The sequence below is a fragment of the Siphateles boraxobius genome, unplaced genomic scaffold, assembly GCF_051911475.1.
Source record: "Siphateles boraxobius isolate OS27281-9 unplaced genomic scaffold, OSU_SipBor_1 41, whole genome shotgun sequence".
Taxonomy (NCBI): Eukaryota; Metazoa; Chordata; class Actinopteri; order Cypriniformes; family Leuciscidae; genus Siphateles; species Siphateles boraxobius.
Window position 1 is genome coordinate 32,760,062 of NW_027509042.1, and position 25,201 is coordinate 32,785,262.

Here is a 25,201-nt window from a genome sequence, read left to right on the forward strand (position 1 = left end):
CTGAACTGTATGCTCAGTACCTTCATTGTTAATGCTTACTCCCTCTGATACATTACTGTATGGACCTTGGCCAGCTTTATTTACACATGCCACACGGAATCGGAATGGTAGATCCAGATGGAAGTTTAGAAGAATTGTAGAAACAATCAGTCACTCCTGTGGCTTCAGTCCACCACTTATCATACCCTACAGATAAAACGTGAACATTTAAATCACTGCACACAATAGATGACAAAGATATAATAATATCCATACTATTATGAAACATAATAAATCAGTATATGCAAGATGTATTAGCCATTCCCTACCATCAGATCTTCTTTCAAGTATGTATGAGCAAGGAACTTTGGTGTCTGATGGTTTCCATTGCATCAGAGCAGTGTTATTGTATATCTGTGGAATCTCTGGGGTTCCTGGCGGTTTTGGAACACCTTAAAATGTGATATAAACAATATATGGTAAATAAAATAACTCAAGCAATGAATAATGAACAAAATGTGAAAACACCTTAACATCTGTTTGGCATTAATGCTATACACCTTATTCCTGACAAGCTTATTGCATTTTTAATTATGGGAGGCACTTCCGGTTTGGAAAACTTCCACTCAAAAAAAGGTTGTGCTACAAATAATCCCTATCTGTCAATTTGATTGAATAATATGTCAATTCTCCTTTGTTTTATTTTTTAGACATCAGAAGAATAATGTAACGCTTGGTATTTTAATGTGACATGATATCACAAGAATATCCATGGGAAGAGCTCTTTTCATTCGCTGAATTCTTTTCCTCCTGATTATTTCTTTATTTTGTATTTTATGTAACAATATGAACAACATACTGCGCACTTGTGTTCTGCTCTCATTATTTAATTTACAATATATATCCCAAGAATAATTCAGTAGAATGCTCTTAATCTCAATTTTTTTCTCCCCAAATCCTCATATCTCTTTCCAAGTTTGTTTTCACACGGATACTTTAAAATGTAAATGTCTCCTCTTTTCACTTCTAATCCCTATTAACAGTGTTCACTGGAATGTTTCTAAAGCAGGTAAATTCAATATTTGTGGCCTGTCAAAATGATGGAAAGCATTTTGAAATATTATCACTCAATGTTAAAGTTAATTAACTTTTTTTTACCAAGGCAACATATGTTATATAATACAGACATATTACTACAGTGATATTTAACATGTCTGGTAATAACAGTAATATTTAACGCATTCTCATCCTTTGGCGTCATATGTGACGCCATATGACAAAACGGCGAAATACTACGCACATGGCACCCTTTATCGTCAATATAACACGCACTGTGATGGGTAGGTTTAGGTGTGGGGTAGGGTCTGCGTCTCATATTCACGCTAAAGGATGCCAGTCAACTTTATGACGCCTTGGGTTCGTGTGTTATATTCACGCTAAAGGGTGCCATGTGCGTAGTATTTCGCCGTTTTGTCATATGGCGTCACATATGCCGCCAAAGGATGAGAACGGGCTCTAATATTGCTGTGGAAAGAAGCTTTTGAATACACAATATACACAATATAATATTATATACACAATATACAGCTTTTGAATTCTTAAATGTACTTAAGAATACACATTTGACACTGGGGTGTCCAGCCCACAGGGTGGAAAGCTTCAACCCCAGGGGTGGCAAGGTGGCTTGCCAAGGGAAAGACACATGCTCAGAGAGGCTTGCAGTCGAAATACACACTTGGGGCTGCACATGGAGGCACCTAGCTAATGCGAAAGCTGCCGTAGGCATAGATTCTGGCGTTGACGTCAGCAGTGATGGAGGCTTGTCGGGGAAGCTCACCTGAGGAACTATCGCATGTATCCAGTCCGTGGAGATTGAATACACGAATACACCTGAGCAGATCCTAGTACCAGCTGGTTGAAGCGAGTACATGAGAGGACACTGGATGCACTCGGATGTGGTAGAATCTGGCAATTGTGTTGGGTGTTGCCAAGCCTGCAGCTGTGCAGATGTCTGTTCCTCTTGGGCATGCACTAGAGCCCAAGAGGAAGCAATGCTGTGCTTCAAGAGAGCCTTTCCCTTCAGCTTCCCACCATAACAGACAAAGAGCTGGTCTGAGGTCCTGAAACACTGCGTTCTATCTACGTACTGGACAGAGCAGTGCCAAGGTTGGGTCTGCCTCCTCCAGGTGCAGCGCTTGTAGGTACATCAACTGATCTTGAAAGGGAGTGGTGGGAACCTTGGGCACACATCCAGGCCAAGGTCTCAGGATCACGTGAGAACAGGCCGGCCCGAATTCCAGGCATGCTTCATCAACAGAAAATGCATGCAAGTCCCCTACCCTCTTAATAGAGGCCAATGCAACCAGGAGCGCTGTCTTAATTGACAGAAACTTAAGCTCCACTGATTGCAGAGGCAAAAAGGGAGCACTCTGCAGGGCATTTTAAACCCCTGAGAGGTCCCGAGAGGGAACAAGAGTAGGTCGAGGAGGATTGAGTCTCCTCACTTCTCTCAGGAACGTGATGATCAGGTCATGCTTTCCCACGGACTTATCTTCGACTGTGTCGTGATGTACGGCGATAGCGGCAACATACACTTTCAGGGTGGAGTGAGACAGCCTTCGCTCCAACCCATCTTGCAGGAAGGAAAGCACGACACTGATTGGGCATTTTCTGGGGTCTTCTTGGTGAGAAGAGCACCAGTTGAAGAAGATGTTCCACTTCAACACACAGACATGTCTCGTGGACGATGTTCTAGTGGAGCTGGTGGTAGGGTACTCAAACCTCAAAAGTCCCAAAGATCGTGACGAGGTGCCATAGGGTGCCCCGCCTCAGAGAAAGAAGGTCCTGGTGGGCCAATGCGGCGCAACCAATATGACCAATATGATTTGCTCTTCTCCCAGTTGACCCGAAGGCCCATACGGGCTAGGTGCCGGAGCACAAGATCCCTGTGTTCGCAAACCTGGTCTCGAGAGTGAGCTAGGATCAGCCAGTCGTCAAGATAGTTCAGGATGCGGCCGTGTTGCCGTAGCGGAACAAGGGCTACCTCGACGACCTTCGTGAAGACACGAGGAGACAGGGCTAGCCCGAATGGGAGAAATACCATAGTACTTAGTATTTATGTAATGTGATTACAGTTACTGATGTCAATAAAATTAAGTTACTTGCGTTACAAATGTTTTGTTAAGAAAAAAGTATTTAGTAAAATGCATTTCTAATCACGTTTGGCCGGCTGCGTCAGTTAATGATTATGCGCTTTAATGAATTACCGGAGAACGCGCTTCATGAGGCACACACGCACACACATGCAAGGTCTCTCACTCTCTTCCTCTCCGCCGTGCGCGCCCTACACGGTTTGGATCACAGTCTCTTCTGAATCGCATGCGCGCTCTTGCTCACTCGCTCTAGATTCCGCTCAAAATTTATATTTTGAAATGTAATCAAATTACAATTTTAAAGTAGTAATTTGTCGTGGATTACTTTTTTTGAGTAACTTACTCAACACTGTTCAGGACGATCACTGCAAACCAATCCTGTGGCCGCACACATTCGAAAGTGCGTTTGGCCGTGAGCATCTTGAACGGAAGCCTGTGACGGGATCGGTTCAAGACGGGTAGGTCGAGGATTGACCGTAACCCACCGGTTTTCTTGGGTAAAATGAAGTAGGGGCTGTAGAATCCAGACCTCATTTCGGCTGGAGGGACAGTCTCGATTGCACCCTTCGCCAGTAGGGTGGCGACCTCCGCTCTCATAACAGGGGCATTGACACCGACCATAGTGAAGCGGACTCCCCTGAAGCGGGGAGGAGACCGCGCGAACTGAATCGCATAGCCGAGCCTGATGGTTCTCGTGAACCAGGGGGACAGATTGGAAGCTCCAAAAACTGAACCAGCGGGGGTGATGTGAACCACAAACGTACCTATGATAGGGCAGTGAGGCGGAATGACCGGCCCAGATGTGGGAGGCGGAGCGTCCCGGTGTGGGGGCACGGTCAGATGCCACATCCTGACAGAGGAGGCCAGGGAAGGATCAGCGTTCCACGGGGGCCTGCTCTGTCAGGGGTCTGGCGCGAAGGGGGAAGAGAGTGGCGAGGCTTGTAAGCGGTGCGTACTGCCATCCGCACAGACATACCCACTATGGGGCAGCGAGGCGGAATGACCGGCCCAGTCGTGGGAGGCGGAGCGTCTCAGTGTGGGCCACGGTCATATGCCGCATCCTGACAGAGGAGGCCAGGGAAGGACCAGCGTTCCACGGGGGCCTGCTCTACAGAGGGGGACGAGAGTGGCGAAGAACCTCCTGGAAAGAACTGCAACCCATCTCTGAGCTGCCCGTATCGCCTGGTGTTCGGCTGCCTGCAGGACTGGTACGGGCTGGGACGCCTTCCTGGGGCGCGCTCGGCGGCGAGTGGACTTAGGCGTCTGAGTCGGCGGCAGGGTGGCAACAGCTGGCCACGGGGTCAGAACATGTTTGATCACCTCAGTCTGCTTCTGATTCACAGAGAATCAAAGTGGGGCGGAGTTATGCTATGCAAAATCCGCAGACCCATGGCGTTTCTTTGCCATTGGCTCATTTTGTAATACTCAAAGTTGATAGGCTTTCTAAGCGAAACCCCATCTGTCGTCATGACATAACTCGTAGTGACTACGAAAGGGAATGAAAAATACTTTTCATCCATACTATTATAGGCTGAGGGCTACCAGCTGGTCGACAACTAAGGGTGACTGGATTTCCCTCAAGAAGAACATGGTCCTTTAGTGTAATATGGAAAATTGAAGGAAAATCTGGAAAAAAAAATGGATGATTTGTTAATTGGAATTGCTGATCAAAACTGTAGCACTTGGCATACCAGGAGCAGAAGGAATGTAATTACATTTTTGTTTCACCTTCTTTTGGAGTTGCAGATGCACTTGATTTAGATGGTGTCCTGTCTCTCTTACTTCTGGACAAACCCCATCTGTCCCACCTAGACCTTATGTCAGTTTCAGGAGCTGTCACTGAAGAAATTATTGTAATGCAATATTGCAATTAATGTCTCTCCATAATTTGCATAAATTAGTTTCCAAAGCTTAACTCATAAAGTTACACTATCTAACTAGCATACTCAGCAACAACTTACATACTTGGAAAAGTGTTGGAATAGTTTTGGATAACTGACAAAAATTGCAAAAACTGAATAATACATACTCTTAAAGGACTCTACAGAAGTACTACTAGAAGTGTAGATTCCCCCTGTTTCTTTGGATGATGTAGTAGCAATATGCGAGTAAAGCTGGTTCTCAGGAATGTCCACATTGTTGTGAATAAGTCCATCAGACTGAGAGCGGCGATGACAGGAGAGCAAATGTGTTTTTTGTCCTTCATTTCTAGTTTCCTTTTCTTGATATCTTGCTTCTCTTCTTTTAGAGTTTCTGCATCAACGTGGGGTCTAGTTTCCTTGTCCTTTCTGTCTTTTGACTTACTATGCACTCTTTCAAATATTTCTTAAACATTAGATTTGAATTTATGTCGCACAGTAAGAACAGGCAATTCAGCAACCTTCTTACCTTTCACAAGATTTGCTTTGTTTGCATTCATAGTGTTATCAAAGCTTCCTGTCTCAACTTCTTTTTTGTCTAGGGACTTGCTACGTCCCATAGCCCAGGTAACTCGTCATCTGTGAGCGACAGAATCTGAGGTCTCGTCTTTCCCTTTTTTATGAATGGGTTGCAATCTCCTTGCACACAGAAAGGAGAATCTTCCAAAAAGTCTAAGCCCAGATTCTTTCTCCACCTCCCTGAGGTCTTGGACACACTTGGATTTTTCCTGTAATCCTCTATGTCCAAACTCCAATGGGACTCCTACAGGGCCAGGTCGATAAACCTCTTCATTTGATCTCTGTGGAAGAACTGGCGAATTTTCTTCAGACTTTGCCCTTGTTAAACGTTTCAGGCCATGTGTCAAAGATGAATCCCTCTTCTTAAATCTTGCCTCAAATAGTTCCTCTGAATCAATATCTTTGATATCCGTTCTAAGAGTCGGCTGGGATGCAGACGAAGCAGTAGCAAAAACAACTGGATGTCCAGTGGTAGGTTGAGTATCTGACTGTGAGATTTTCAAGATAGGGGTGGGTAACACTGAGAGAGAGGATGCCTGTTTGCCATTTACCTGCACTTTACTTGAATAATTTGTGGATATGTCATGTGGAAGTATATCAAGAGAAGATTTAGTACTTCTATTAATCTTTCCTTTCACACTATTCACACTGGATACAGCTTTTGATTCCCCGGGACTGTCAGTGAAGAATGCCTGAGAAACTCCTGAAGCACTCAACCTGGCATGTCTGAAGTTACGATCCAAAGAGGCAGTTCGCCTGTCATCATCAACACTCAGTGTCTCAAACAGGGAGCCACGAAGACCACTCATATTCTTGTCAACAGTGCCCCCTCTTAGCAACCTCTGCCTCATAAGACCTTTGAATTATCATTCACATTACCATCTTCAGTAGTGATCTGCAGTAGAAGAGCACTGTCAGCAGAACTCCCTCTTCGCATCAGCTCTCTTCTGGACTTGGCTGCTACCTGTTCAGCTTTTACTCTGTCACCCTTTTCCAAGGATTCTTTCAAGTGTTCAGTCCTTTCTGCAATCTCCAGGTGGTCTACATTCTCCTGTCGTTCATTTGCCTGATATTCTGTGATGTCTTCGAGCCAATTACTGTTTTTTTTGGTAGGGATCATTGGATCCTCTGATGACATTATCATCATCCTCGTGAATCTCTGTAAGAGACATACGGGAACCAGAGAACAACATCATTGTGTTGGGCATAGGGATGAAAGGAAGTTCATCAGTGTCCTCATCTGAGTCGGAGGATGACGATGGAGGTGGTGAGCAGTCTTTAAGGTTTCTAGGCACAGCAAGGGACACATGGCTTGAAGAGTCATCCAGCAATTCTGATATGGATCTCATCACCATTTTAGACTTGTATCTAATGAGTGAACACTGAAATGAAAATAAATAAAAAACTGAGTAAGGTAATGACCTTTGTTTTTTTAATGTTTGTTTGTTTTTTATTATTGCTTACCTGCCATTTCCGTCGGGCTAGTACTTGCTTATGTAATGTTGTGATGATGCTTTTTCCCTTTGTCAGTGACTAAGGAAAATATGACAATTAGATTAATGTGCTCTAAAAATACATTTTAAGCATGACAACTTTTGAAATACTTTAGCATGGTAATGGATATGACAATGTTAATGTATTTGGTCTTTGCGAAATAGATCTGCTATGCTGTTGCTGCAGAGCAATTACAGAGACTTGCTACTGTCAAAACATTCCCGGGCAAGCTACTGTAAGCATGTGACATACTTCTGACATACAAATAGCATACATGACATTACGCATAGCAGATCTACAGGGCTTGGAGCTGGAGGGTTTCTGATTGCATGCTGCAAGACTTGAACCAAACACGGAACCAAATTATTTACAACCCCATTTCCAGAATAGTTGGGACATTTTGTAAAATGCTATAAAATCACGAATCTGTGATTTGGTCATTCTCTTGAACCTATTATCCTTGGGGTCAATTTGACCCCATTCAATGTTTAACGTATGTAAAAAAAAAAAAAATCAGATTCAGATTTAATGACTTTTCCTAATTTAATGGGGACAACTCTGTAAACATAAAATTAACCTTCTGATATTTTTTCAATGTCCTGTACACATTTTGTAGCATCGGTGTTCCTTGGGTCAATTTGACCCCAGGCTCTTTTAGCTGTATAAAACATAAGAAATATTAAAATTTCACACACATTTGTTTTGGTTGTTTTATTGTGGTCACTATAACATGTTATAATTGTATAATGTTTATTATAATTTTACATAAATTTATTCCCCCCATGCCGTGGGGGAGGGGAAAACATAATTCTCATGGTTTACCAAACAAAGGGGAGGAGCAAACATTATAAAAGCATGAACAGAAGCCTTCTAAACCATTTCTCTTTGTGCTCTGTGTGCTCTCTATGTTCTCCATCTCTCTCATTTGAAAATGACATCTAAACACCCTTGGCACCCTCGTCCTGATCTTTGGAACCTCCACGTCTGGCTCCTGGACGGGATGAGGCAGGTTGAGTATCCTACTACCAGCGGTGGTGGTTACCATCACTTCCGCTTAGCATCGTCCACGAGACATGTCTACGCTAAGTGGAACCTCTTCGTCAACTGGGCTCTTCTCACTAAGAAGACCCCCGGAGATGTTCGATCAGTGTCGTGCTTTCCTTCCTTCAAGAAGGGTTGGAGCGAAGGCTGTCTCCCTCCACCCTAAAAGTATAGGTTGCCGCTATTGCCGCACACTATGTTACAGTGGAAGATAAGTCCGTAGGAAAGCACGACCTGATCGTCAGGTTCCTGAGGGGAGCGAGGAGACTGAATCCTCCTCGCCCTCCTCTTGTTCCCTCTTGGGACCTCTCAGTGGTTCTAAATGCCCTGCAGAGTGCTCCCTTTGAGCCTTTGAAATCAGTGGAGCTTAAGTTCCTGTCAATGAAGACAGCACTCCTGGCTGCATTGGCCTCCATCAAGAGGGTAGGGGACCTGCACACATTCTCCATTGAAGAAGCGTGCCTGGAATTCGGGCCGGCTTACTCTCACGTGATCCTGAGACCCCGGCCTGGATATGTGCCCAAGGTTCCTACCATTCCTTTCCGGGACCAGGTGGTGAACCTGCAAGCACTGCCCCTGGAGGAGGCAGACCCAGCCTTGGCACTGCTCTGTCCAGTACGTGCTCTCCGCTCTGTCCAGTACGTGCGTTCCGCGCCTATGTAGACAGAACGCAGTGTTTCAGGACCTCAGACCAGCTTTTTGTCTGTTTTGGTGGGAAGCTGAAGGGAAAGGCTCTCTCACTGGAAAAGATAGTGGACGCCTTTGCTTTGGCATACCAGCAGCAAGGTCGACCGTGCCCCCTTGGTGTGACTGCCCACTCCCCGGAGTGTGCCGTCCTCTTGGGCTCTAGCGCATGGTGCCTCGCTAACAGACATCTGCAGAGCTGCAGGCTGGGCGACACCTAACACATTCGCCAGATTCTACTATCTCCGAGTGAAGCCAGTGTCCTCTCATGTACTCGCTTCAACCAGCTAGTACTGGACCCACTCAGGTGTCTTCGCTTGCTCGCCATTCCACTCCACGGACTGGAAATGTGCGATATTCTCCTCAGGTGAGCTTCCCCGAAAGCCCTGAGTTCCTCCAGCACTCCTGACGTCGGCGCCAGTGTCTATTGCCTGCGCGTCAGCTAGGTGCCTCCCGTGTGCATGGTCCCTCCTCTGAGCGACCCCCACATGTGTATTTCCACTGTAAGCCTCTCTGAGCATGTGTCTTTCCCTTGGCAAGCCACCTTGCCACCCCTGGGGTTGAAATATTCCACCTGCGGCTGGACACCCCAGTGTTCTCCATATGCATCCCTTCGGGTCATATGTGTATTCTCTAAGCCCCCCCCCTCTGGGTTGGCAATAATTGCATATTTCCTATAAAGCTATGGGATATGCTCCCCAGTGTACCTTGGTATTCCTGTGCTAAATAGGAGTCCTTCGTCCGTGCCAGTATCACGACAGGGATCTCAGATTTACGCAGGGCACTGGAAGACAGCCGAGAGGGTGGCGTGATTAGACTGGTAACCCCATTCGTCGTCATACGACGTAACTCGGAGTGACAACGGAAGGGAACGTCTCGGTTACGTATGTAACCCTCGTTCCCTGCGCAGGGAACTGAGACGTTACGTCTTCCTGCCACTTCCGCTGTACCGCGGGGATCGCCTGAGTTCAGTCTCGGATCTTCAGCGAAGAAACATATCTGCATGTTGCCAGCGTCCTCCTTTTATACCCACGAGGTAAGGCGGAGATACGCAATGCAAATTCTGCAGACCCATGGCATTTCTTTGGCTCGTTTTGAAAACTCGAAGTCGATAGGCTTTCTAAGCGAAACCCCATTCGTCGTCATCTGACGCAACGAGGGTTACATACGTAACCGAGACGTTTTTCTTTCCAAATGTTATAGATTACCAAAATCTATACTTAGAAATATTATAAAACAAGTAAAACACCAAAAATATGTATACTTTTCCAATTTTAGGTCAATCAGTAAGATTTTATGGTGATTTGTAAATTTTTCCATATTCGTGCAATGGGTATTCTGGATGTATAAGGGGTGGGGAGGGGGGGTGGTGGGTGGATGTCAACTTAAAAGGTTATTTAAGTAGTCAACAAAGATATAAATTACCTGAGACACAAACCTTTGTAAAAAAAAAAAAAAATCATATTCTGGAGGTTTAAATTACTGGGGTCAAATTGACCCCAGTGGGTAAAAGATGTTATCGGATTTGAGGGTAACAGGAGGGTTAACTGACAAATGTACAAAGGAAATATTTCCAATGTTTTCACTGACCAACTTAATTTTATTTTGTAAATATAAACAAGTTTTGATTTTGATGGCTGCTACACATTCCAAAAAAGTTAGGACAGAGGCATGTTTACCACTATGCACTTTTTAAAATTTAAATTACGGTGTAACCTGTGTACTTTGTACAGCTGCCATCAGTCCCTGTAACTTCAGGTGTTCTCAGAGCTTTGTCCTGCACTAATGCTGTCGGAACATTTAGTATGCTCTGAACCCGCTCCATCGACAAACGTGCGATATCGATCGCGAAGGATATATGCAGAGATGACAGAAAAATGTTACACATGCCGTAGCAGGTGAATAGTAGCCTATATACCAACAAGGGTATATTGGTGCATACAACATAAGGAAGCAAGAAGTGCTGGTGCATACAACATCAGACCAGCTGTTACAAACAGGTTATACATACAATCACAGGGTCTGGAATAAATCCGCAGAACGAGCGAAGTGCACAAGCACAATAATAGGACAGACAGCTGAAACCACTGCATACTGAAAACGCGCAGAACACAGAAGGTTGTACTATAAATGCATTAGTCGTCTAGGTAGTCCAGAACGCGCTCCCTAATGAGTCGCAAGGGGGAAAGCACTGCGTAGGCTACTTTTCGTGAACGGACCAGGAGCATGACACCTTCGAACACGAATCTTTGAAAGTATGCGTCTTTCAGATCCACCGCTATAAACCAGTCTCCGGGTCGAATGTGCGCTAGGATCTGTTTTATCGTGATCCGGTTTAGCAAGTCTTATGCCACTCGTTATCACTTGAATATACTGTTTACCGCTATGGAGGTATTTGTCATGTCTAATATAGGCTATTAATAGGGCCACCAGAATGCAACCAAAGCACAGCATTGCAATATGTAGATGGCTATAAGTAACTGTAAATCACACAAAATAAATGCCATGATCACTAGACTTTATACAGGTGTTACTATAATGATTTTGTTAATGGTGATCAGCAACCAAATATTGATCATGTGGAAGTTACTGCCTTTTGCCTTGGCATGACTTCTCGCTTTCGCTGACAATACAAAGGCAGAGTACAGTAACTTTGAAATAGTGGTCAAAAATCAAGTTTGAGCTCAAGATCTTTTTTATGTAGATGATTTTCATTACTTACACATCTAATTGCACGATTTTCAGTGTCCTACCTATAATTAATTTGGCGAGACAACTAAAAATCTTTAAATTCATTCTTCTCTGTTCCACACTCTAGCAAGTTAAGGTCTTTTGCCTTTGTAGGGCAGTAATGACGTTCGACTTTGCCAGTCGGAAATCACTAAAATTAACATTAAAGAGGTGTGTGAACTCGTAAGTACGATGTCAGGCACTGTAATCTGGCTCCCTTCCTGTTCGAAGGAGTGATGCGATAGTTAGTAGACTGTCCTCACTCAATGGCTGGCTGTCTAAGTGGTGCCTGTAAAATAATATTGAATTCATAGACAATAGGAAAAGTTTTTGGTGCAGACCTGACCTGTTGAAAAGAGATGGTATTCATCCCTCCTGTGATGGTGCTGCTCTTCTCTCTAGTAACTCGGCACATTAGCCTGACGTCGTCATACTCAGATTCTAGTCAGAATGTGAGTCTGATACTGCTCCATTGGGCTGTGATTATGGGGCGTGTGTCAACCGAACTAGGAAATAAAAGGCCTCTGCACTCAATTGGATAGACCTAGAACCAATCAGAGCAACGGAGTAAGTGACGTATGTTGAGTGAGATAGATTAAACTTTTTCTGAATCCCGTAGGAAGGACGGCAAAAACATATTTCCCATCGACAAATGCCTTGATCGCAGTTCTCTGTTCCTCTTCTAAAATTATTACGCTGTCTATATCTTCTATAACACACACGATAGCGGAATATACACAACTCAATTCTCCAGCGACAGCCACGAATTCAACACAAGCGCTCTGATGACGTGGATAGATACGTTACCGTTGCTCACATAGATATGATGTCTATGGTTGCTCATCTGTCCATCATTGTATAAAGCCCGCCCTGACAATTTGATTGGTCCGAACTATTTTTGTTCGGGCATAATAGCTCCTCAACGGATCGAGTCCAGACCGAACTACCCGACCTAAAAATGTTGTGGGCGGCGTTCGGGCTGGCATCCAGGCTAATGGCTCATAGTCTTAGAGCTCAAACATGACAATCTGGGGCTCAGGTCAGAAAGCAGACAAACTGGCTAAACCGACCATCTGCTATCTGTCTCACGTCACTGAGGTCAGATAAATCCCATCACAAAGAGACCCTTTTACTTAGATATCTGTAGCATCTGGACCAATCACACACACAAATTATTCATTATATTTAATTAATAGTCCGGCAAACTCACTCTCCCAACAAAGATCAGTGTAACTTCCCCCCGAAGCTAACACCACTGGCAGAACTCGGACACTCACAGTGTCCTGTTACATAGATAATAATCTTTTATGACCCCTAAAAGGGAATTCCTGAGAGATGTGACACTCACTTAATTCTTCTGAGAAGGAGAAATAAACCCTGTTAATCCTATATATTCTATAAATATATAACCACTTGAGAAATGTATAAACATGTATCTAATTTTCACATCTCATGATTTTCCTTCTGATGTTGTTTTGGCCTATGTTTTCTTGTAAACTCTAATGGGTTAATTTTTCAGACTTTGCATACTATGGTTAGCCAACATCATATGTGTGGCATATTTGGTCTCTATATCTTGTTACTTTGAAGATCGAAATGACTGTGTACATGATATGTCGATAACAACAACATATTATTATTACAAGAATCTTTCATAGTTTCTTCATCGGCAACCAGCTCTCCAGCGTGCACATGCAAATGAGCACCCTTGAAACAAAGAGCCATAAACCAAATTCTCATGCCTGGAACTTCCACCTTTCTTATTGGCCGAGCCAACCCTGAGAGGTGGGACCTCTATCAGGGTTTATATTGCATCTCATCTCTCTTTCTCTTGGCTTTTGGACTCTCTGGACGCTCTTGGCTTTCTCTTAGTCCTTCCTGAGGAGTCCTGATGTGAAGATGATGCTAAATTAGAAGTTTTCTAAGGACCCCAAGCTTGTGCCAGGATGCAGCCTTGTCTTTCCATTTACCAAAGATCCTCTGACCTCGACTGGTTCTCTCTCTCATCAAAACAACATCAGCAAAGATCGACTGGAGCCTCAACAAATTGCATCAGGACAGTTTAATTCAAATGGTTGAGACATGCAAGTATCAAACTTAGTCTCATTATTCGATGCATTAAGTATCCTTACCCCTTTTAAAAGAAGGGTGTGTTAGAACTAAATTGATGGTTTGCTCAAGGCTGTTGATCTGCTGAATTTCAAACAATGCTATAACTTCTTGTTTCCCTGTATTCTTCTTCATCTCTCTTTCCCTTGGTAAACTGTATGCATGTGTGTATGTGTATGTTAGAGTACTTTAAATGTTTAGTGTAATTAATAAAGTCTCGTTCATATCACACGTAAAGTTGTCCGTGTCTTAAGCTCATATCTGGAAGTCAATAATCATATCGATCTTGACTACTTGCTCTTAGTAGTACTTAGTAAGAACAACATTTCCCATGCCCCGGAAATGTACATTTCTATAAATTAATTAATAACCAATATTGAGGGTTCACAGAATAAACTGGGTAATTGGTTGTAATGTTAATGAAGCTACATCAAGTTAACCCGATTAACTGACACAAATATTCATAATCAGTTATATCAAGTTATGATTGGTTATTAATATTTCATAGAGCTAATTCGCTACATATAATCACATAGAGACTGTGTCTGTTCCTCGAATTAGGAAATACAAAAAACTTCCAAACCCATCTAAGGGTAAACATTTTATTGATGTTCAACAAATAAAAAAAAAAGAAATAATACAAATGAATAAATGATAAAGCTCGGGTTGCTGAATATTTAATCCCTTACTTCAAAAGCACCTATCGTTAATGATATGATCACAGACTATAACCTAGATGTGCTGTGTTTGACAGAAACCTAGCTAAAACCAAACAATTGCATTACTTTGCATTACTACCAAACAATTGCAATTGCACATGTTGCGACAGAAACTTTGAACTCTCTAGCACTTCAGACACAGTTGCTCCTTTGCGCTTAAAGAATATTAAAGAAAATGTCCCAACGCCATGGTACAACGAGCACACTCAGGCCCTTAAGAGATCAGCCAGAAAAATGGAGCGAAACTAGAGGTATTTCGCATTTCATGGAAAGAGAGCACGATTTAATACAGAGAGCCCCTAAAAACTGCTAGATCTGCTTATTTTTCAACCCTATTAGAAGAAAATAAACAAAACCCTAGGTATTTATTTGAAACAGTGGCAAAACTAACGAAAAGTAAAGCTTCAAGCCCAGATGACCACAACATTCTTTTAAATGCTAAATTTAAACTTAAAGACTCGAAAATTATGTTGGCATTAGTGGAATTGCACTAGCATGGTTTAAATCATACTTATCTGACCGTTATCCGTTTGTAGCAGTAAATGAAGAGATGTCTTATCGGTCAAGTTCAGTATGGTGTACCACAAGGCTCATTACTAGGACCGTTGCTGCTCACTGTTACATGCTACCCTTAGGATATATCATTAGGAAGCATGGCATTAGTTTTCATTGTTTTGCTGATACTCAGCTCTATATTTCTTCACGCCCTGACGAAACTTACCAATCCACAAAATTAACGGAATGTATAGCTGATATAAAAAAAACTGGATGACTAGTAATTTCCTACTACTTAATTCTGAAAAAACAAAGATTCTAATTATTGGACAAAAAACTTCCTCACATAATAATCTAGAATACTGTCTAACACTTGATGGCTGCTCTGTCAAGTCCTCGTTCGTCGGTTAGGAACCTGGGTGTGCTCTTTGATGGCAATCTTTCATTTGAAAGTCACGAGTCTAGTATCTGTAAAACGTCTCAGGTTACGACTGTAACCCTAGTTCCCTGAGAAAGGGAACGAGACGCTGCGTCGATGACGCGTTGGGAACACCCCCAGTGTGAATGCGTCTGAAGCATCTATATCAACTAGTCCAATGGAAAGAATGAACGTCATGGACGGGTGACATCATAACCAGGAAGAGATAAAAGCGCATCCAGTGCAACCGGCATTAGCTTCGAAAATTGCTGAAGCAAGTCCATCACAGGGATGCAGGAAGAATGGCAGGGCGACGCATCGTCTCATTCCCTTTTTCAGGGAACTAGGGTTACAGTCATAACCTGAGACGTCCCCTTTCGAAGGGGAACTTGCGATGCGTCGATGATGCTTTGGGAACAAGAATACCCAAATCGCCTGAGTGCCTTTCAATCAACTTTCAAATGCCTGAATGTCAGCCTGTTGTCAGCACTATACTAAGCATTAAGCCCCTGAGACCCTGGGGCAGCGTCCAGGTCCAGGCTATAAAACCTGATGAATGTGAGGACCAGCCTGCCGCATCGCAAACGTCTTGCAGAGAAACCCCAGATAATAAGGCTTTAGAAGCCGCCATACTCCTAGTCGAATGAGCTCTGACCACCGAAGGGCATGGCTGGTCAGCAAGAGAAATAGCCTCAACTATCCAGTTGCTCACTGTCTACTTAGAGGCAGGAAGACCTTTCTTGGGTGATCCAAAGCAGACAAATAATTGGTCGGATTTTCTCCACGGAGAAGTCCGATGAACATAATCATAATGCTCGCACTGGACACAAGAGGTTCAGCTTTTCCTGGTCTGAAGAAGTAAACGGAGGAGGATAGAAAGTCTGTAACACAATAGGCCTCGGAATAATGGTTGGCACCTTAGGAACATATCCTTGTTTAGGGTATAAGAATGCCTTGACCATCCCAGGTGCAAACTCAAGGCAGGTGGGAGTAACCGAACAGGCCTGAAGGTCTTTTGAGGGATGAAATAGCTAGCATAAAAATGGTCTTAAAAGTAAGGAACTTCTCTGAGAACGAATCTAAGGGCTCAAAGGGAGCCCCAGATAGGCCTTCTAGTACTTTTGCCAGGTCCCAAACCGGCACCCTAGTGTGAGTTTTGGCCTCAGCCTCAAGGTGCCACGAAGGAAACGAGTGATCATGGGGTCTCGACCCAAAGATGTACTATCCACCGGGCCGTGGAAAGCCGCAATGGCCGCCACGTAGACCTTAAGAGTGCAAGGACATAAACCTGATAAACCAAGCGATCTTGCAGAAACTCGAGTACTGTATTAACCGAACAGTTAACCGGATCCCACTGACGCTGGTGACAACAAGAAGTGAAAACTCTCCATTTCAGTGTATATAGTTTCCTCGTAGCGGGAGCTCTGGAGCTTGGAATGGTCTCAACAACCTTGGTTGAGAGACCACTTTCTATAAGTTGGGCCCCCTCAGAGGTCAAACCCACAGTTTCCAAATCTCCGGCCGGGGGTGAAATATTGTGCTCCCTGCCTGAGACAGAAGGTCTCTCCTGATCGGGATCTCCAAGGAAGGGGCGTCGAAATTCGAGGAAACCAAATTCGGCTCGGCCAGCGTGGTGCTACTAGCAGTAGGCTTATTCCATCCAGGCAGATTCTTTCAAGAACTCCTGGGAGCAGAGCAACAGTGGGAAATGTGTACAGATGTAGCCTCGGCCACGTCTGCACCATTGAAACCAGCCCCAGGGGGGCTGGGTGAGTGAGGGAGAACCAAAGTGGACAGTGTGTTGTGTACTGAGATGCAAACAGATCCACTTCTGCCTGGCCTCAGCCCCTGCCTCGACAGGGTGTCTGCTCCAATATTCTGGCCCCCTGGAATATATACTGCCCTCAGAGAGAGTATTTTCCCCAGGGAACACAGGAGTGGACGCAAACGCAGACCCCCCTGTTGATTTAAGTAAGAGACCACCGATGTGTTGTCTGTCCGAACAAGCACATGATGGCCGCTCAGGTCTGGGAGGAAATGTCTCAACGCATTGAAGACGGCTATCATCTCCAGGCAATTTATGTGCCAAGAGAGATGATGACTCCTCCACAGACCCTGAGCTGAGTGGCCTTCCATTACCGCTCCCCAGCCGGTGAGGGAAGCATCTGTCGAGATTGCAACTTGATGGCAAATAGCTCCCAACACCGGACCCTGGGACAGGAACCAGTGTTTCCTCCATATAACCAAGGCGCGGAGACACTGCCCCGTGATTTTGATTGTACAGAGTGGGTTTCCCCTCGGGGAGAACCCTCTGTTCCTGAGCCACCACTGCAAAGATCTCATGTACAGCAGGCCAAAGGATATCACATTGGACGCTGCTGCCATGAGGCCTAACAGTCTCTCAAACTGTTTCACAGTGCGTGACTGGCCTAGCTTTAGCTCTTTTGTGGCTGTAAGGATAGCAGCTACACGAGCGGGCGATAGAACGGCTCACATCGTGACTGAATCCCAGACCACACCAAGAAAAGTGGTCCTCTGTACTGGAGAATGCACACTCTTCTTGGCATTGAGCCTCAACCCCAACTTTTGCATATGAGCGAGGACGACATCTCGATGCCGAACCGCTAACTGTTCTGATTCCCCTAGAATCAGCCAGTCGTCTATGTAATTCAGAATGTGTATGGCCTGCAGCCTGAGCGGGGCCAGAGCTGCATCTACGCACTTCGTGAATGCGCGCGGTGATAAAGCTAGACCGAAAGGAAGTACCCAATACTGGTATTCTTTGCCCCCGAAAGAAAACCTCAGGAAACTCCTGTGCTGAGAGAAGATGGAGACATGGAAGTATGCGTCTTTCAGATCTATCGTGACAAACCAGTCCTCGGATCTGATTTGAGTCACAATCTGTTTGAGTGTCAGCATCTTGAACTTGAGATTCTGCACTGAACGATTCAACAGATGAAGATCTAGTATGGGATGCAACCCTCCATCCTTTTTTGGAACAATGAAATAACGGCTGTAAATACCTGACTCTCTGTCTCTATAGCTTCCTTCGCTAACAGGGCCTTTACCTCTTGCTCCATTGCCAGAGCCTGCTCGGGATGCATCACGAGAACCAAACTGGATTCTATATCCTCTTTCTACTATCTGCAGGACCCAGTAGACTGTAGCTTCCACACTGTCAGAAAATCTACTAAGGGAACCATCCTCTCGAGGCTGGCCTCTGGTGTAATTGAGACAGCCAGTTCAGGGACCTGAAGCATACTGGCAGAAACTACCCAAGCTGACTGTTTTTGAACCCCCCTCAGAGGGCGCGAGTCTGACGAAATGTCGAGTTGACATTTCGCAAGAAACTCACTGGAGGCAGCTGCACCCCGAAACACCAAGGGTGGTGGGGTTGGCAGAACGGTCCCCCGAGGGCATCGAGATGGAACGGGCATTGTATACTGAGGTGTACACCACTCCACCCTGGTTGGGGCTGCCCTCACTGGTCTGACGCCAGTGGCGTCAGGACCTTTTCTTTTGAGCTGAAGCCTTCTTAGCCTGAAGAACGGTCCTCAGATCCGGCTTCTGCTTAGAAGGCTTCGGCTGAGAGTGTTGGGTTTGCTTCCAGTGTTTTTGTGGAGGTACACGAGATGCAACACTCTCTTTCTGCTGTGCTCAGTATGAGGAGCTAGATGGCTGGGGCTGACGACCGAATTAACTGTGTCGCCGAAGAGACTAGAAGGATCGATAGGAGCATCAAGGAGGAAAGCTCTATCCTTCTCCTTGATCTCCGGCCAGACTGAGCCAGCGGTGTCTCTCAGTGGCTACAAGGGCTGCCATAGACCACCTAATTGCTCTGGCGGTCTCATTAGTAGCCCTTAGAGATAAATCTGTGGCCCTACGAAGTTCTCGAACCTCATCGGGCCCCACTCACTCACTCCTGTCCAAATCCCCCAGCAGGTCAGCTCGATATGCGTGAAGCACAGCCATTGTATTAAGGCAGGTTCCTGCTTGTCCTGCTGCCATATATGCTTTACCCAATAGGTTGGATGTTGTTTTTAATGGCCTAGTGGGCAAAGCCGAGGCCTTCAGAGACGATGCTGAACCGGGAGACAGATAGCTCGCGAGTATCTGTTCTGCCTGGGGCATCGACTCATATCCATACTCTCTCTACCCCCTTATTCCAGAATATACGTGAACTTGGGGGCTGAAAAGATGGGACAAGTATGGCTTATTCCACGATCTAGACAGCTCATTGTGCAGATCGGGGAAAAATGGAAGGCCCCGTGGTGGAGGTGAAATATTAGAAGGAAGCGCTCGTCTAATTTACTTTTGGGACGAGCACCCCTTTTCTCTGCTGGCCATTCAATATGTAATTTATCCACAGCACGAGTAATCACCTCCACCAACTCCTCATATGCTGGAGAAAGAGGTGGCGAATCCCCTTCCCCCTTGATTGTGTCACTTCCAATACTTAGCACATCTACCTCCTCGGAGCTAGAGCACTGAAGCATTGGGCTCTCTGACCTGGCGGAAGAAGCCTCAGCGTGGACTTCCGACACCGGAGAGAGAGCACCGGATCCCCCAGGAAAGGAAGGAGATAAGGCCCTCGGAAGCGTCTCCAACCCCTCTGAGAGTGCGGGAGCGAAGCATGCGAAGTGGAAGCTTCTAGCAATGTTGGCAATCAGCCCCCTCGAAGGCTGATACCACATGCTTGTGTGTCCCCACCCGTTAAATAATGCTGGCAGGGAGAAGCACAGAGTTTTTACAAACGTTTCGCCATAGTGTTTTTAGATATATAGTGACAGACAACAGTAAATATAACAGACAGTTTTGACACAGATCGCTTGCTGAGGCAACAGAAGCTAATGCCGGTTGCACTGGATGCGCTTTTATCTCTTCCTGGTCATGATGTCACCCGCTCGTGACGTTCATTCTTTCCATTGGACTAGTTGGAATAGATGCTTCAGACACATTCATGCTGGGGGTGTTCCCACAGCGTCATCGACACATCGCAAGTTCCCTCGAAAGGGAACTGCATTTTTTCATCTTAAAAATATATCTAAGTTACCTCATATGCTCTCCATGAAAAATGCAGAACAATTGGTTCATGACATCAAGGCTAGATCTACAGCTGGTCCAAAATGCAGCCGCTAGAGTTCTTAATAGAACCAGGAAGTGAGACCATATTAGCCCGGTTCTGTCAACACTGCATTTGCTCCCAATTAAACATCGTACAAATTTTTTAATATTGCTGATTACTTACAAAGCACTAAATGGTTTAGCTCCCCTGTACTTGAGCGAGCTCTTAATGCATTATAGTCCTTCACGCAGTGTTGGGAAGGATACTTTTAAAACGTATTTCGTTACAGAATACAGAATACATGCCCAAAAAATTTTATTTGTAACGTATTCCGTTACGTTACTCAATCTGAATAACGTATTCTGAATACTTGCATTACTTCCACATGGAATTGCATTTTAAAAGTGTAGGAATGCGGCCATCAAATTCTGCTTACTAAACAGGCCTATTCTGGTGTGTTTTTCTGTTCCAACTGGCTGAATGTGTTAGGCCCATGTCTCCCTGAAAGTGCAATATGCTATATTATAATTTGCTATAGAAGAACAAAGACTATGTGTGTTGCGGTCACCGGTGCGGTAATGCGGTGGTGAGGCGTTCATGTAACATGTAAGGGTGGCGCTGCCAATAAAGGACCTAAAAGCTGTCACAAAGAACTGGCAAAAATAATGATTGAATATGCTAGTGTCGGCTGCAAAGATGAAGTTGACGATGCTGATCGCTATCTTCGCAGCAGCCTAGTGAACGCGCCGGAGAGAAATGCACATTTCATACGGATTACATAAACAGAGAGCAGTCTGTTTTCGTTTGTTTAAAAGTAGACACTTCTGTGAGGCAAGTAGGCTATAGCCTACCTTATACGGTAAGTTTTTGGTTCATTTATGAGATGAGCCCCAGTTCACGCACCGGCGCCTCCGTGCCGTGATATCTAGCTACCTGCTATATTTACTTCGTATTTATTAAATCCAGGCAATTTATTGATGAAACATTGATTAAAATTAAGATACAATTAATACAAATTGAAATTCACTTTAAAGAAAGGCTTTGCGCATCTGTTTGATGTCTCTGTGAAAGTTTTAAAGCAGTCTTTTAGTGCCGCTTTTAGAGTGGTCACGTCCGTAACATTGTTTTTTCCTCATAAATGCGGAAAATAAAATTAATATTTCATGTTCTGTGGAGGGCCAACCCTTCTTCATCCGGTGGGTATTACTTTTGGTTTTCGCAGTGTAGCCTAATTCACAGAAGTACTAGTATTTTTTGTGTCACACATGTTTATTTCCCTCATATTAAATATAAAAGGCATGTGTAGACAGATATTTTTTCTAATGTATGGACTCATTTATTAAGGGAGTATGGATATATAAACAGAAGTTTCAATATATTGGTATTAAATTAATTTTCTGAGAATTTATAATTCAAGTTTTTACTGCAAATGTCAAGTCCATAACGCTGGAATTGCTCAATTTTAAATAATTATTTCTCAACTAGTTTTGTGGTGTTGGTCTACGTATTTTATAATGTTAACTTCCAATAACACTAATAGTAATTTAAAGATGTGGTAGCATTGGATCTGGGGTGCGTTTCACAAAAGCATTGTTGGCCAACTATGATCGCAATTTCTATTGAACTCTATTGGTAACGACGGAACTTGCGACCATAGTTGGCTTTGGGAAACGCACCCCTGGACGGGAAGGATAACTATGGGAGTTGGAAGGGGTTTGTCGCGATTCTGCCTTCTCACATGCGACACAGGTTTGTGGATCTGAGTGTTGCGATTTCGGTTTCATATTGCATATCCTTACTGCCCTGTAGCTAGTAGCCTACCTGATACAACTATAAAATAGCAAGGTGACCAGTAAAACTACAGCAGACGACTACCCCAGGCTAATTAAAAATAAATAAAAATAAAAATAAAAATAAAAATAAGATGCTTCTTCAGGTTGGAGGTGGAGTCTTTGGACGCTGAAAGGAGGATGGTTTCTTGCAAGCAGAGGTTGCACTGCACAGTTATATTTGTTCTCCCTTCTCTTTCTTTAATGAGAAATGCTGTTTGCATTTCCAAGATAGAAACGCATTCTTGCCCTGGCTCTGTTGTTCCGGCTCCATCTCTACCTCTAGCTCCCGCTGCTCCTTTTCCGACTCCATTGTGACTGATCACGCAAACCGCACATTTTTTCGTTTTCATATTGGGGCTTCTGGGAAATGCATGGAGTTGCCTTAATTTATTTAGAGAGTGAATAAACTCATGAAACAGAGAAGTATCGTCATTGTTAGAATATCTTTCTCCTTCAGCATACAATATAACAGTCTATGTACATTTCTTTATTCTAGCCAGCATAACTGCCACGTCTGCACATTCTTCTTTTCTTTTGTTTAAGCTAAACATCTGGTATCCATTAATAGAGGACTACTCAGCCCCTCCTTTCTCAATGTTCGTTCCATTCTATACATGTGTATTGTAAAGGCTTCTGGGCGCCCAAGGCAAAGTTGGGTATCTAACAGGATATTGCCCATATTAAGAAGCTGTTAACGTCTATATGATATCTATGATGTAATGTTTGATTCCCTTTCAAGGGAACTCGAGCTGTGTTTGAGACGTGGTGGGAACGCTCTGCGTGATACGTCATGAAGCACGTGTAAAATCAGTCCAATGGAAGCCCACTACGACATAGGTGACGTCATAGACCAGGAAACTATAAAGCAGCCCTGAAATCAGACCGCGACTGCTTCTGTACCTTCAGCAAGCGTTCTCTGTATATCTGTCCTTGTCTATTTATTGTTGTCTGTCAAGCCCAATATATCTATCATTATTATGGCGAGCAAGCAAGATTATAGACGGTGTGTTGTTCCCTGCCCTCGTTATATTACGGGTGGGGACACACATCAGCTTTGTGTTGCTTGTTTGGGAGTGGAGCATGCCCAGTCAGTCCTCGAGGGGGCTGATTGTGAGCATTGTATGAGTCTATCTATGCAGATGCTCCGCTCTCGCCGATCGTTCTTTGAGGAGAATGGTTTGGTTCGCGCTCCCCGCGCGGGTCCCGCCGTTGCCTAGACACGGCGGCGACTCGCATTTTGGGGTTCGCAAACGGATCTGACAGCGTGGGTTGGGACGGGCCCCGGCCTATCTCAGCTTTCACCTGCAGATCCAGTGTGCTGCGATTTCCAGTTCCGAGGAATTGGTATCGTTAGTGTTTTGTTAAGAAAAAGTGAACAAAACAAATAAAAATATTAAGAAAAAGGCAGATGTTTGATTTTTCAATAAATAGGCAGCTCATAACTCTGTTGAATAAAGAGGAGCTTTTTTAAAGGAGGTTTTTCTAATGCTGTTGCTAGTTAAATATTTACTGGACAGCTGAACATTATGAGAGTGACAATAAAAAGAGTTTATTAGATGAAATATATCTAAAAAAACAGGAAAACTCTGTATCTCAGCCTCCTCGTCGGGGACTACTGGTTTCTCCCTATCTCCACACTGAGGTGTTGAGATCGTGGAATAAACCGGTTTCTATTTTATGTGTTTAATACCCAAACGTCTAACTAGAGTAATGTTATGGGTATTAAGTATCATGGTATGACAGTGCCTTGGATTATAGAGACGCTTGCGAGCTTTCTCTCTCCCGAGTCGGCGTCATCATTTTTTAACCCCGACGTTACCCACCAGCCATCTTTAATAATAAATAAATTTTATGAGGCAGTACTGGTGGGTAAAGTATTTAAGGACATAGATGAATGTGAGGATGTCAGCATTGACTCCATTCGAGAATATATTCGAGAATATATATATATATATATATATATATATATATATATATATATATGTTTATATGTATAAGTTTTTCTGATATAAAAATAAAGAAAGATAAAAATGTCTGTTCTTCTGGACGCTCCGCTTTCAAGAAAACTAAACCTTTCAGCGACATTCCAGAGGTTTCTTCCTCACCAATCTATGTTCCTGAAACTGGCATAGAGTGCAAAAAAAAAAAAAAGAAGACCTGATGCTGAGGGTATCAGGCTTCTAAGGGTGGTCCCCTCCGGGGTAGGGACGGTTTTGAGAAATCGTTTCTCCTCGGCGCCCTCTGGGGTGCGACTCTCTGAGGAGGGTCGCAGCGCTGCCAGTTCGGTTGTTCCCTGCTGGCTCGCCGTTCAGGGCACCGAGGTGTCAGCGTCCCCATACGATCCTCCGAGGAGGGTCGTAGAGCAGTCAGTCCGGTCTCCCTGCCGGTTCGCCGTTTCAGGGTGCCGAGATGCCTGCTTTTTCCTACGATCCTCCGAGGAGGGTCGTAGGAACTAAGCTAGTTAGAGGTAGGCAAGATCTAAATAAGAAGAGGACTGTCGTCATCTCTAATAAAGCTTAGACAAGAAGTCCTGCCGAAAGAAAAAGGAGGGACGGTTTTGAGAAATCGTTTCTCCTCGGCGCCCACTGGGGTGCGACTCTCTGAGGAGGGTCGCAGCGCTGCCAGTTCGTTTGTTCCCTGCCGGTTCGCCGCTTCAGGGCGCCGAGGTGTCAGCGTCCCCGTGCAATCCTCCGAGGAGGGTTGTAGAACGGTCAGTTCGGTTGTTCCCTGCCGGTTCGCCGCTTCAGGGCACTGAAATGATTGTTCAATCAAATCCAGAGGCCAGTCTCGAGAGACTGGTTCCCTTATCTGAATTTTTGGCAGCGTGGAAACTTCTGCCAAATATTTTCTCTATGGGTCCTGCACATAATAGAAAAGGGTTACAGAATTCAGCTCGGTTCTCGTCCGCCTAGATTTCAGGGGGTCCTCCCTACGGTAGTGGGCTCACAGCAGGCTCTGGTTATGGAGCAGGAAGTACTGACACTTCTTCAAAAAGGAGCTATAAAAAGGGTTTCTCCCCCCAGCAGAGAGTCAGGGTTTTACAGC

General features: G+C 44.5%; 2 protein-coding genes across 2 annotated transcripts in view; both read right to left on the reverse strand.

The window, feature by feature from the left end:
- The window catches only part of cidec (cell death inducing DFFA like effector c), a 389,787-nt gene that overhangs the window by 244,383 nt on the left and 120,203 nt on the right, over positions 1-25,201 (reverse strand). The window lies entirely within an intron of this gene.
- spega (striated muscle enriched protein kinase a) overlaps positions 1-25,201 on the reverse strand; it is a 109,296-nt gene that overhangs the window by 4,233 nt on the left and 79,862 nt on the right. Inside the window, 10 exon segments of the mRNA XM_077199732.1 lie at positions 21-102; positions 104-186; positions 309-431; positions 4,641-4,757; positions 4,860-4,964; positions 5,161-5,349; positions 5,352-6,425; positions 6,428-6,677; positions 6,679-6,951; positions 7,034-7,102. Of these exon segments, the coding sequence (XP_077055847.1) occupies positions 21-102; positions 104-186; positions 309-431; positions 4,641-4,757; positions 4,860-4,964; positions 5,161-5,349; positions 5,352-6,425; positions 6,428-6,677; positions 6,679-6,951; positions 7,034-7,102 (2,365 nt within the window).